Source organism: Papilio polytes, unplaced genomic scaffold (assembly GCF_000836215.1).
Source record: "Papilio polytes unplaced genomic scaffold, Ppol_1.0 DF823912.1, whole genome shotgun sequence".
Taxonomy (NCBI): Eukaryota; Metazoa; Arthropoda; class Insecta; order Lepidoptera; family Papilionidae; genus Papilio; species Papilio polytes.
The window spans coordinates 1,391,268-1,406,228 of record NW_013525292.1 but is presented as its reverse complement, the minus strand read 5'-3'; the positions used below and the strand labels follow the sequence as shown (position 1 = coordinate 1,406,228).

The 14,961-nt window shown below is 30.7% G+C and overlaps 1 protein-coding gene across 4 annotated transcripts in view; it reads left to right on the top strand.

Moving 5' to 3' along the window:
• Positions 1–14,961, top strand: part of LOC106102657 (protein tramtrack, beta isoform-like) — a 241,060-nt gene that overhangs the window by 219,026 nt on the left and 7,073 nt on the right. Inside the window, exons 6-7 of one of the 4 annotated variants that reach the window (XM_013282200.1) lie at positions 3,111–3,440; positions 3,666–4,005. The exons of 2 other annotated variants lie outside the window; for them this stretch is intronic. In XM_013282200.1, the coding sequence (XP_013137654.1) occupies positions 3,111–3,440; positions 3,666–3,949 (614 nt within the window). In that variant the 3' untranslated portion in view covers positions 3,950–4,005. Of the gene's footprint in view, positions 1–3,110; positions 3,441–3,665; positions 4,006–14,961 lie in introns of those variants that run through there. One more of the 4 variants, XM_013282201.1, reaches the window with a different exon arrangement.

Genomic DNA, 14,961 nt, shown 5'->3' with positions numbered 1-14,961 from the left:
AATATTGTTAGACAAGATTTCGAGTTTTTCTACTCGGCGCAGCAAACGCACGGAAGGCGTTGTGGAATGCCAGGAGTGGATAGACAGACAAGAACTAAATGGTTGATGTGAATATAAAATAATAATTTGACATCTATACGGTTTTTACTAGCTTTCTTATTATTAATATCATATGATATATGTATTAGAGCAAACATTAATTTGTAAATATTTTTGGACTATTAATAAACGTTCAGATGATTTGTAAAAAAAAATTGCGTTGATTGTTTTAAGAATATTACTTTATAAAGCTAAATGTAATTTAATCTTAACATTGTACATAATACTTTTGGAATACTTACTTATACTTTATACTTAAAATTATACATTTTTTAAATTCGGACCAAAGTTATAATAATTTAGGCCTAGACGAGAATGTAGGTATATAACATTTTTCTTTAGTTTTCAAATTAATATCGTACGTATTTTTAAACGAAATTGTCCAGGGTAATTTATTCGATATGTCTATTGTCTATTGTTTGTTTCCATTTCCACAAAAGGGCTAGTCAGGCGCAATCACTTTTATGGTACCGCGTGTTAATTTTTCAACTAGCGCAGCCCCGACTGCTGTATAAAATGATAGTCGTGCAGCTAACTGCCTAGTGGAAATCGCACTTATTGACATTGTCTTTTTGGTTGTTGTATATAATCTTTTTATATTCTATTGATGTTTTAATAAATGTAATCATTTTTATATGTTTACCTGTTTCACTTTTATCATATTGCTACTACGATTAACTAAAAAAAATATGAATCTTAGTAATTTTTTTTTATGAAATTCTCACATATATCCACATAATTTGCAATATTTGTTACGATATAGATTTGGGAATAGTTTTGTTAACAAAATAATTTACAAATTTCGTAAAATCAGTATTCAATGCATTCCGTTTGCAAATATAAGAAACTTCATAGGTGCCATTTTTCGTATTTTTAAACTAAAAAAATTAACAGCAAGTTGTATTTTTTAGCCCAATCCATGATACTCACGAATGGAAAGAAAATGTTACAGTATCGCGGGTACCCTTTCACCGGTCCGGTATTGAGACCGGACGGATTAGTTAGATGGAGATGTACACGTAGAGGTTCATATGGCTGCAACGTCTGGATAGAGGTCAACGACCGCTTACAGGTCATAACCTATCATAACAACCATGGTCATACACCACAGAAATATGTCATGATAGAAAACGGCTACTATATTAGACTGTAAATATACGTTTAGAAAAAAGGTTTTTTTTTATTTGCATGTATGCAAATCCATTTCAGATTTGTCAAAGCATTCTCGAAATACTTCTCGAATTTCAGAAAAAAAATACTGGACATTTTATAAACAACATTAAAATCGAGTTAAAAGAGTGCAAGTAAAAGAAAACGAATAAGCTCGATCGACTTATATGAATCTTTATTAGTCCAAAAAATTTTAGATTTTCTATAGACTTAATTCTTATACTATAGTACTAGTAAATAATAGTAGAATATATTGAGAACTTATACGTAGTATGAATATTAGGTCCGATTTCCATTTTTGGCAAACGGACTTTATAGATTTAATCAGAGTCGCACTACTAATCTCTCAGTGGAAGTAGGCAATAAGTTTTTGAAGGTTGAATTATGGTTACAGGTGTTATTATAGATGTCAACAATGGAAAATCCCTTCTAAGGTATCGAGGGTATAATTTCAGTAATCCGATTGCTATGACACGAGGACTAACTAATTGGAGGTGTACTTTCCGGGGCGCACGACATCCTTGTAAAGTGTACTTACGTACCGATAACAATCTTAGGATTAAAGCAATCTTCCGTAATCACAACCATCCCCCACCTAATTATATTAAATCATGTAGAGGAATGTATGTAAAAGGTTCCAAGTGAACTAAATAATATGTATGTCATCATCAACTTGCCCTTATCCCCTATGGAGGGTCGGCACATTATATGCTGCTCTTCCATACATCTCTATCAGCCGTCAATCTGAATCCACTCCTTTCTTAAGCATATCCTCTTTCACACAATCCATCTATACTTTCTTCGGTCTTCCTCTTCCTTTGTAGCCATCCACATTTATTCATTAGTAATATGTATGTGATATTGTATTATATTGTAAGCTATTTCAACAAGTAAAGAAACCAAAATATAATATGAGTTTTAGTGTTTGTCTCGTGACAAAACCTGCCTTAATAAAGCGCTTAGCTAACGCTAACCAAACAACCAAGTAGTTTTATCACCGTTACCTCGTTGGTAAGATTATTTATAACAAAGCATTTATTATGAGGAATGTTCTGAATTTTTGTATGTATTGAAAGACCTAAAAACTACTGGGCCGATTTTAAAAACTTACCGCTAGAAAGGTAATATCAGTGAGTAACATAGCCCATATTGTCTTGTCATGTCTCTTTTTACTTTTTTTTTAATTTCACGGGGAGTCGCAAGTAACAGCTATAGTCTAATATTTCATATATAACTAAAGCCCTATCCCACCACTGGCTAATGCGAGGTTCAGATAGCTTAAAATTACGTCACTGTCATAAGGGAACAAATTCCGATATTTCCATCACATGTTTTACACGTTCGATTGTTATCATACTTGGTGGGACAGGCCCTGGAAATATCTAATATGGAAATGTCTAATAATAGGATATTGTCTTTGAGGTTACGTCTAATGTGATTTAATTTAGCTTAAATGCTTTGATTGATTTTGATCAGTACTTGGTTTTATTTGTTACTAGTCAGGAGTGTCATAAAAGTACAGATATGTTTTTTGACCGTGTTTTTTTATTGTATCTGAGGTTTGTGATAATTTTTGCTCTGTGGATTATCCTTGTACTTAGTTGTCATTATTTAGTAATATAAATGTTAAGATCTAAATGATTTCATATCTTTACTTAAATTTAAAGTTAATGTTCCAAACGATATTCCGTCATTTGAATTGGTATCTACAAATTATTTAAGGCGTGTTAATAAAATATAATATGACTATAATAAAATCGTTTGATTGACTTAATAGTTACTTGAAACATAATTTATTCAGTCCCAGAATCGGTATATAAAGTTATTTTTCATTGTTCAAGGTCCTGAAAAATTTGACGATAAGTTACTTTTAAAAAATGAATATATCGAAGTATTAGAAGGTCATGAGGATGATGTTAAATATGCGGCTGATAAAGATTATATGGCCTTGGTCCTTGAATCAAAAAATGGCAAAACCATTTTACACCACAGAGGTTACCAGTATATCAGAAGTGAAAAGACTGACGTCGGTTCACAATGGACCTGCGCAATCACTGATAAATGTAACGCCTTCTTGTTTTTGGATAATGAAAACGATATAATTATGTCAAACTTGAATCACGACCATGTAGAATCTGTTGACTGGGATCAAATCGATCTGGACGATGATGGTAAGTCTGTCACTGTCATTAAGTATTATAACTATGTCCCGCGTCTCTTCGTGGAATAAAAAAAAACAAAAGCGAGTAGCCTATGTGGTCTTCCAGACTATCGTCTACATCAAAACCAAATTTCATCGAAATCCGTTCAGCTGATGCCACAAACATCATCATTTTATAGTTTTTGATGCCGAAACATTACCTTTCAAAGAGAATTATGCTCACCATGTATTACAGATTCAGCCATAGTAATATCGTCGAGGAAAGGAAAGGATATCTTACTATTCCGCAAATATACGTATCGGAAGCAATACAATAAAAGCAGGAAGAGTCGCTGGGTTTGTTCGACGTTTAAAAACTGCCGTGCACACATCTTTACTGACCGCAGCAACACGATTACTCTGACTAATGAGGACCATTGCCATGCCCCGCCTAAGTACTATCTCGATCCGGACAACGTGCTCTTGGCGTTGCAGAGAAAAAGGACGTCTCAATTAAAAATAGATAATAACCAGTTTTAAATGCTATATCATTATTATGTTGGAATAAAATTTTTCCTTACATTAATTCTTGAAAAGCGTGAAAATCTTCGACAGCGATTCCAACTGTATATGTTAACAGTTTATATTTTTTTTTTATGAAATGTGAAAAACCCTAAAATATTTTAATAAAATTAAGCATGTTTTTAAACAAAATAAAGAATTTTAATGACTAGTATTAACTTTGATTCATCCAAATGACCGTTTTCAACAAAAAAAAACAACTTTATAATTTGTTATTACGAATTACCTTGTAAATTAACTTTCGCCAAAGGGTACAACTAAATCAATTTTTTTATTAGGAGTAATTATTTTCTCGTATTTGTAAATAACCAACATTGTCAACAGCTCGTGAGGTGTTATCGAAGCGAGGGCGTATACTGTTATTATATAAAAATCATACGTACTCAAAACACCCGCATCCGACAAAGCTAGGCTGGCGCTGGTACTGTTCTAGAGTGAAGACCTGCAGGGCTTACCTCGTTACTAGCGACGATAACGTTATACTAGCCATCAGTGGTCAGCATCAGCATGAACCTAAAAACTTCCCACTATATTATTGTCTTAATTCCCGCTAGAGGGCGTTTATATTGCCTTCTCGCTCTTACTTGAATGTTACGCTCTTGGCATCTCGTTCATCGTTATAGTTAATCCTTATTTTATCATAATTGTTGTTGTTTGTATAATATAAATAAGATTATTTATTCTCATAACTGATGAAGCTATTTTTTGGTATTTGGTTGTGGTTCATTATTTTAATCGTTGTGCATTCATGAGGCTTCTGATTTTGATTATTTGAAATCTAGAGATATTTATACTATTGTTTTATTAATTAATATGAATGTTAAAACGTACTTTTATTATCGATTTATTTTAACCAATATCCGGTGAACTACATTTGTATTTCTATGTATAATTATGACAAAAACTTTATCCTCAAGTCATAAGTTCCTACGTCGTGTTGAGAAATGTCGGTCCTATACGCTTTGGGTGGGACTGTAACAGGTTCCAAATCTCTTTAAAAATCAATAAAAAACCATATATTACTTTTTTATTAACTTGATTACGTTTTCTGTGGTATTTTTGCTGTTTTATACAACAAAAGTATTACCACACATGCAAATTCCAGAATTTCTTTTTGGAAGTCGCGCCAAAAGCAAATAAACATGTTTCAGTAAAAGGTTTAAAGAAGAAAAACTGTGTCGGATGCTATAATAAACTCCGAACCTGTTTAACAAGTCGACAAGCAGACAGAAAAGTAAAAAAAATGTAACTGAATGTTTGCAATGTAAAAAAAATTCTGTTTGAAGTGCTTCAATGAAAATTATTTATAAATTTAGTTATTTCTAGTTATATTTTACATTAAATTGAATTTAACATCGACATTTTTGTTTCTTATTCCTAAAATATAAACAAAACATTCCTGAGTGCGGCACAAGGTCGATTAGACCCTTTACTTTTTTATTCCTAAAATGGGGAATGATTACCAGTTTACTATATTCCGCTATTTGTAACATTCAAAGCCAAAATTATTTACACACTTACATGAAGCCAGAAAAGGACATTTTTAAACGTTAGTAAGCTCAGTATACAGCATGGGTATATTTTTATGACGCATAAATACAATACTTTGATAGATAGAACAGAAATTTCACTGCTACTCCAAACTTGTTAAAAATATAAATTACAATGATTTGTCATCAATCGTGTTGTTTTAATTAGACCCTATTACAAATATTCCAAGGTTAAATGATTTTTTTTATCGCTATTCATTTAAAACATCAGTCCTAACTATCTTTAGAGGACTTCAGTCAGATGCGTTAACCTTGTTCCAAAAATACTTCCCAAATATTGTCTATTAACTTGTATTTTATCCACAGTATTTACATCGAGAAGTGGTAAGCCATTGTTGCTGTATAGTAGATATATTTATACATTGACTTTTGCTTCCAAAAACGGCCAAAGATAGGTGTGCTCCTTGTTCGGGTCTAAGAATTGTATGGTGTATTTAAGCACAAGGGCAGCACCATATAAAGTGAAACAAGTGAATGGACATCACAATCATCAACCACTGATTTACCACATAGGTGGTGATGGCATCCTGTATAGAATATTTATTATGCCATGAGATGGTTTGGAATTTACATGTTGACATAAAACTTTGTTATTTTTGTAACTTAGTACAGGAACGGCTAGTTTTTTTTAGGAAAATGGATGCAAAAAGGTATCTGGGATATGTTACTATAGTAAAGATTTAAAAAACATTCATAAGTTCATTTAAATTTATTACACAAAAATATAGTTTAAAATCAGAGGTAGATGTAAAGGTATCTTCAGTCTTATTTCTAAAAGTAATTTATTAACTAGTTACATTAAACTTTTAATAAAAACAATATCTTAATTTACATTTTTAGTCAGAGTAGTAGTCAGTACACTTAGAATTAGGATCCATTTGCTTACAATGTTTTTAAAAGAATGTATTGAAAACTGACACTTTTACACTACAGTTAAAATTAAAATGATGCCAAAATAGATATTTTACTAAGTAAACAGTGTATATAAGTAGTATAAAATCCACAATCCCTATTAATTGTTACCCATTTTTAATTCCCATTTGTTAAAAAATTTAAACTAAAAGAAACTTACAATTGAGTAAAATAAATAAATAACTTAATTATTAAATCATGTAACAAAAGAATTGAAATACTAAAAACAATCAGTCTATAGGTAAAATCAGTCTATTTTTATAAGCTTATAAGAATAAATCTAAAATCAGAGGTACATTATGAGGTAGAAAAACATTTCAGTCTTAAAATTATTTAAACCAAGTGCTACAAAATTAAAATGACAACACATTTAGTGTTGCCAATTGCGAAGCCAGTAAAATACATCATAAGATGTCTTAAAAATTCATAATGGCATGGAATAAGTTAAACAATTTTGAAAGAGCCATCAGTTCTCCTATAGAAACCTGGAGGTGGATGGTTATGGGTGTTTCTTACTCTATTAACAATATTTTGAAGACGGTGAAGAACTGTGGTAACATCAACATGGCAGCCGGTTTTTGTTCTCGATGTACAATACCACTGTTTCTTGCCATAAGCCAGTTTGTTCTTCAAACGAAATGCGTATCCATCATGTACTAAAAGCATGCTGCCTTTTCTTGTTGGAATAAAATTAGCTTCTGAAAATATATTTTTAATTAGTATACCATTTGCATAGTTTTGTATTGTTTATGGACATTTTGTGAAAAGAAATAAAACACTACTTGTCATTTAAAAGATATTTTATTATTATGTGTTAATCTAAATTCAAATGTAACTAGACTGATTCGTAATTTTTTTAACATTGTATTGATGTAATTTTAACATTTAACATTGTATGAATGTTAACGGAAACTTAAATTTTCTTGCTGTATTCATATTAATTTTAACACGCACTTTGTTTTAATACAGCTTAAAAGAGTGATAACTCATTTCACAAACAACTTTCTAAAACACAAATGCACTGATAAATACTTTTAAACACACAACTTATTTTATTATGTATAACGTTTCTATTATTATACTGTTATATGTTAATACGACGAAGTTTGCGATGTTCAAGTAATCGTTTAGATATTGTTTTGTTAAATGTAAACACCGTAAACAATTTCTCAATAGAAACACGGCATCTACAAAACAACCAACGCACGCTACATTTTGTTTTGCTTACTATTTATGACGTAGAAAAAAGTTGCCATATCACAAAATAAGTCGTACTAAAAAAATATTACCTTAAAAGTAGTTTTCACGAAAGTAAATTATATTAATTCATAAAAGTTTATTCTTTTATTTATGAATGAGTCAATGATGACGACTTGACCGTCTTCCAAACTGAAGAAAGTAATGTTTTATAATAGAAATTTTTAAGTGATAGTAACTTCATTCATCTACAAAAATGCTATTGTCTTGATTAATAGTTATGTATTTTGTTAAATAGCTATCTAATCTTGCTAAACGAACGGAACATATACATGTTCTGAATAATGAATTGTTCTAAAAAAAGTAGTCAAATGAACAAATAAACAATCTATAATATATTACATCCGTACAAAGTCCAATTTTTTACAGCGCCAAATTGTGGCAACATGAATATTGTCATCTCATAGAACTTCAAAATTTGGATCAAATCGTTTTATCAGTGTCAAACGCAGGTGTAATTGTCAAATGTATTTACCGCGCTGTAGTGGCGAATAAGGATTTTGTGAAGAATAGACTGTTTCATAGTTCTATTCTACTATATTTTTTTATTAAACGGGATTATAAAAATAAACTAGAACAATTTAAAGTATAAGTGTTGTGACTTGAAAATGTATCTTGGATTGCGCATACGCAACTGTAACCAGTGTCTTATAAAACAAAGATTTAAATCTGTTTGCACATGACTTGAAACTTTACTTTTTTTGTTAAAGTTTTGGAATTATTAGAAAAAAAGTTCAAACAAGAATTATTTGTAACTAATTATGTATTAGTATAAATGGCATTTTTATATAATATTAATATCGTTGTTTAATTCTGTGCAAGTTGTGTTTTTTAAAAAGTGATGTACAGTTATAAAAATACCCGTGTCTTAGAAATAAAAAGTTTTTACAAGTGTTGTTTTATTGTTTATTCCATTAAGCTTAAATATATTTTTATAAGTGTAATAATACATTTAAAACATAAAATACTTATCCTTTACTCCTTTCAGGTATGTTTATCAACACACGCGGGAATTCAAAGCTGTTTATATACCAAAATCATACATTCCGTTTCATGTATAAACGAGCTTATGGAAGTCAATTATGGTATTGCTGGTACTTCTTTAGTCGTTGCTGTCCTGCGAAACTTCGGATAGATAATTCGGGAAAAGTTACTGAGAGCATTGGGCGACACAATCATGATCCGCCTACTTGCTGGATGACACCTGATGGCAAATCGTACAGTCTGCCTCCTCTACCTGACCGTGGAGCATCTTCCTAAACCAAATATGTAACTATTAAATCATAAGTATTTGAAACTGTGTTTCACTGTCCTTTTATATACAAGTTAGGCCTAATTTTAGTCCTTTACCCTTTTCGCCCTTTTCTTAAGAGGAAATGGGAAGGAAAAGTGGAGACACTGGAGGAGAGGCATAGGAAGGGGAAATATCCTCTTCATGTGCATCTTCATCATTTAATTGTGGATGTTTATGAGCAGTGGTCGCTTTCCATTTCGGTGGATTCCGGTGACTGCTTGCTCGTTTGCCACTTTATGTTATAAAAAAAAGTATTTGAGATGTTCTAGTATTTAAGCATTATTATTGCAATTAAATATTTGAAATTATATTAACCTTTGATAAACTGCCTTGATGTTTTTTGAAACATGTATTCCTTTTTATTTGAATTAAGAGTATTGTTAACTATATAACTCTTTTAATAAATTTGTTTCTAAGTGCTTGTTATGTGATTAATTTTTACATTTATAAATATTAAAAATTTGTTTATAAATTTCAATATAATGTTCATTTAGACAAAATATCTAAAATTTATATTTTTGTTCATGTATCTTTGATAACTAATGTATTTAATTTACTTTTTGCTTTTAAAGAAGTTATACCAAATATATAGATGACATATTAAAAGGTTTTTTCACTAAATAAACCTAAAGCTTTGGGATGTACCTTCCAAATGTACTAAAAGTTAGTACAAACTTCAGTGTTCACAGTATCCATGATTGCAACATTCATATAAAAACTAGTGATTTGATAGATTGGTTAACTAATGGTGAAGGAAACATATATAGACATATTAACAAATGTTTTATATATGTGTAACTCAACTAAAATTGATGACCTGCAGATCAGTTTACGGTTCTCATGTCTAAAGCAGATCAGCCCACTCATATTTCACCTCAATTTGTACCTGCATTGAGTAATGATCAGCGATATAGTATGCAATGTAGTTTCTGAACCACAGCCCAACTGTAGAAGTCTATGTCACCTGAGCTGAACTGAACCTATGAACTGGTTCAGAGCTTACACATGTTATTGTTTGGCCAATATCGTGGGATTTAGTTTTTAAATTACAGAAATAATAGTCTAGTTTCTATCTTACAAACTGCTCATTCTAAGTTTTTATTTGTATTTATATATTCCTCACATTCGTAATCTTAAAAATGCAGACATGTCCGCCATTTAACTATTATTATTACCGTAAATTCTGATAACAATGTTATTAAACGATAAAATAATTATTTCGCGTACATAGTAATTATTTTAAAAATAAACACTATGTATTAAATAAAGCGATAAATGTTATTAATTTGATAATTTATATTTCATCTGATAGCTAAATAGCTCGTGGATGAAAGTTCGAGCTAAAGGTCATTGCACACTTAGTACAAACTACAAATTTGGGTATGGCTTCCCCCGAATTATTTTCTCGTACATTATCCTACTCCTGTAGGGTCGGTGACCTTAATTTTCGTCCTCCAAATAACTATCACCCGTCATTTCAGTCATCACTCCCTTCTTGATCATGTCACTTTTCATGCAATCCATCCATCTCTCTAAGTCTACTGGTATCCTCCACACTTCCTAACTTCTTGTTACATTCGATTCACCCCTCCTACATGCTAACCTTTTACTCCTTAATTTCTCTACCAAGTGTCGTCGTCTAAGAACCTACAATACGTAAACTAATGGTAGCTCCCGCCTAGACGTCAGCTGGCATCGCCTGTAAAAGGCTGTTCTAAATCGTTCTTTCCACAATGTTACGATTATCGAGTATTATGGCGTTTAAATAACGAACGCAGTAACGCTCTTGTGGTTTAACTTAGACATATTTGCAACATAAATAATGGTTTAATCAGTTATTTTAAACTGTTAGAGGTTTTTTGGTCAAATTTGTACCGAAAGTACGAATTAATAGTAGGAATTCTATAAAATCACCATAGAGAATTATTTCAATGGTGTAGATTAAAAAAAAATGTTTGGCAAATTTATATCTAACATCTTATCTGTTGGTTTACTATCCACGTTTTGTTAAGATAAGAAAAGCATTTCCGTGATCAAACGATAAATTGTAAAATAATTACATTAATGCACTAGTAGTTTTAAAGCTTATACATAGTTCATTTAACTGTACAATCAAACTGCACAATAAAAACCACAGAAAAACAATACTGTACTTGTATAAACTGATGGAGAGTAGACATAAATTGAACAGTCAAACTGTACAGTTAAAGTTTAGTCTGGACTATTCGACTTTTTACCTGATGCTGTGTAGCGGACTTTAGAACATAGTCAAGTTAAATGGAATTCAATTTTACGGAAATAAATTACCGACAATTTTTTATTACTAATAATAATCGTATTTTTAACAATCGACTATCACTTATTTATAAAAATTACTAGCTATAGCCCACGACTCCATCCGCGTGGAATTAAAAGAAACAAAAGTGAGTAGCCTGTGTGCTCTATTAGACTATTCTCTACGTCTAAGCCAAATTTCATCGAAATCCATTCAGCTTTTTAGGCTACAATAAGTTTGTTGCAATACAAAAATCCATCCATTCATCTAAATTTTCGCACTAATTATTTTACGGCTCTTCTCACGTCATACTTTTTTCCGGTGACGATCGCACACATAAAATTTTAAATAATTAAAACTTTCGCATTTATAATATTAGTATGATATAGATGATAGTTTGACAACAATCATCCTTAAGTTATGAATCGCCTAAAGATCGCAAAAATTGGAAATCTAACATATAATAATGACTTTTTTTTTCATATCAGATATGACAAAAAATATTTCGCAACTTTAAAAAAAAATCATTAAAATAAAACAATGTTAGCATGACTAATGTTTTCTTTTGTTTTAATAGCCCTATGACGTCTCAGGCGAGTATTTAAATCGATCGCAATTGATACTGAGACATTTGGTAAAGGGCTTATTAAATTCAAACTGACTAGGGCTCCCTTTAACAAAGCTATTCAGACATGTTTTGTTACCAATTTTATCAATAATTAGATGTTGCTCTCGACTTCGTCCCTGTAAATTAAAAAAATAATAATAAAAGAAGCCTATGTCATTTTCAGATAAATTATAGTTTTAAAAGTGAAATACTTTTTAAAATCGGCGCAGTAGTTTTTGATTTATTACATTACATACAAAAATACAAATCTTTCCTGTTTAAAATATTAGTATAGATAATAATTTCCAGGTTCATAGCCAAATTGAGTTCGCTTCGGTTCCCATTCGGCGTGTGGAAAATCAAAAGTAAGGGAGAGGAATGGTGCTTTATCAATTCGAAGCAAGATAGATCACTCTCGAGGGCAAATATCAGCAAAACCGTAAAACATTTTACTCAGTTTAAATTTTATATATAACAAAAAAAACAACAAAACACTTTATAATTTGTTTCAAAAAGGGTTTTTTGCACATCTTTATCATAAGTGGATGGATAAAGACACTCGGAATTCCGCATTGTGTTTGAAATCGAGTCCAATATTTCTGATAATAAGAAATGACATTGAACAATGGAAAATATTTTAATCTAGTGACGTTGTCGAGATTAGGTTAAATGACGTCATGGTGTTACATGAATTTTTTGTTATGTTTGTATTCTTGTGAATACACGATGAAATAACAATTGATATGAAAAAAATGTTGCCGACTATATTTTATAGATAAAGTAAAGGTGCGTTTCACCAATTAACATACTGAGTTTTTTAAATCAATATCAATAAAATATAATATAACCAACTTAATAATCCTAACGGTCGAAATAATTTAAAATTTAAAACGCAATAAATTCAAATTCAATTGTAAAATAAAAACTGGAATAAACAAATGACTGCTGTCTCCAAGAAGTTAACCCTTAACTACATGATTTTTTATTTAATTATGAAATTAATTGCCACCTTATGTATAAAAAAAAATTTCAGTATAGGTTTTGAGTCACATATTAAGGGAAAATAATTAAAAAAAAATCTTGGTTTCAATAAAAACTATACTTTTGGTTGTAGACTTTTCCCTTAATTGACATAACTCTCCCACAAAAAAGATCTATTTCTCTATCTAATTATCCTTCCTGTAAGCTCACTTCTCTAGTCAATTTCCCCTTCTAATTCCATTTTAATTGGATAGGGAAGGGGACGACTTTTGGCTTCCGTCTTTATGTGCTCATCCGACGCAACGAAGAATTACTTCCACTTCACGTATTTTTATTGCATTTAATACGGACTTTCTTAATTACTTTATCTTCCTATGACTCATTTATTTAGAGATTATTACATACAAACTGACGTTTTATATCAATATTTTAATACAAATGTGATAAAAATGATTCCTTTTGAATACTCAAGTGAGGATTTTGATTTATGTTTAAGATAGTATGAAAATTATATATATAATCTTAATCCCATTCGGTTCTATCATTTTTTTCTGAGAATAGATAAGTATTGAGATTTCGCAGACATTATATGTCTGAAAAATAGAACTCGAGACACAATTTGAATTTTTAATGCGTTGTCGAGTAAAATTTGATTACACAGTTACTTATGTTTACTTAGGGACTGTAGATTTAAGATTTATCTTACTTACTAATATAAATGTGAAAGTTTAGATCGATGGATGGATGTTTGTTAGAGTTTCTATCATAAACTGCTAAATGGATACAAATTAAATATGGCATTAGTTACACCAATAGTCGTTAAGGAAGTTTTAAACAAAAGGAAGATGTGCGAAACTCCATTCTAGTTTGCCTTCTCGTGGTATAAAGGCATATTTTTGTCAACATTTTCTAGACAGTTTAAAACATACAATAATCATATTTAAAAAACTGAGATAACTGTATATTTACATAGACTTTTCGTCAGAAGAAACACATGGTTATAACGCAGTCATTCATAACGTAAATATTATAATTGGTTTGCGAGCGTCCTTGGTTCGCGTTCACGTATTGGGCACAGTTGGACTTTGGTTTGTGATTAAGCGATAAAAATTACGTCGAGATGATGTTAAATAAACCCAACGTTATATTCCATACGACAGAAGAAATAATTTCAGCTGTATAGTATAGTCTGTAGTCAAAACATAGTTGGCAGATTTGTCTTTAACCATATCACTTACGTAATCATACTAATGTTTTAATTGTGAAAGTTTAGATGGATGTTTGTTAGAGTTTGTAGCATAAATGCACGGATTTCCATGAAATTTGGTATAGATGTTGAGGATACTCATCTTTTTTTAATTCCACGCGGAGGGAGTTGCGGGCGGAAGCTATTCTTATTGTAGTATCTTTAATTATTAATTTATCATATGTACGTAATAAATTACAACATCTTTTTGAAAAATGTGCTAAGTAATGAAGATAAATTACGTAGATATTTCTTACAATTCGTATCCGTTTACGGATTAAAATGTTGTGTAATTTGTTTTGTATTTGCGATTTACGATACAGAAATATATTTGCTAAAATTCGTGTACTCGTACATTTACCGGTACTGATAACACGACTATGTAAAGTACACGCCTCTTGCGGGTGACCATAAATTAGTCCTAATAAAGCAGGACGATATGATATCTTGTGCATTATCTATTTGTAAAAACTTTAATACCGCAAAATATAGTTACACTACTTAGTTGATTAATATAAATGCAACGTTGTTATCTGTTTCACCATAATATGTATAACTACACTGTTTTCGGTATAAATGCTTCCTTTATATTTGTCTATATCACATTTCGCAATTACACATAATCTTTTTCAATCAGGTTTTACTAAAATCCACGCCGGCCGCTGTATAAGTGGGATTTAAAAAATGTATTTGAAACACTAAGTTTTTATGGTAAGGTTTGTAGTATTTAGCTTTAGTGGTAAATAAAAATAAACTATGCACAAGACGTAACTATTTGGTGAATTGTTGGCCTTATCATAGAATGGCCAACTCTGAAATATGGCCACATAAAAATGGACTTATTTAAA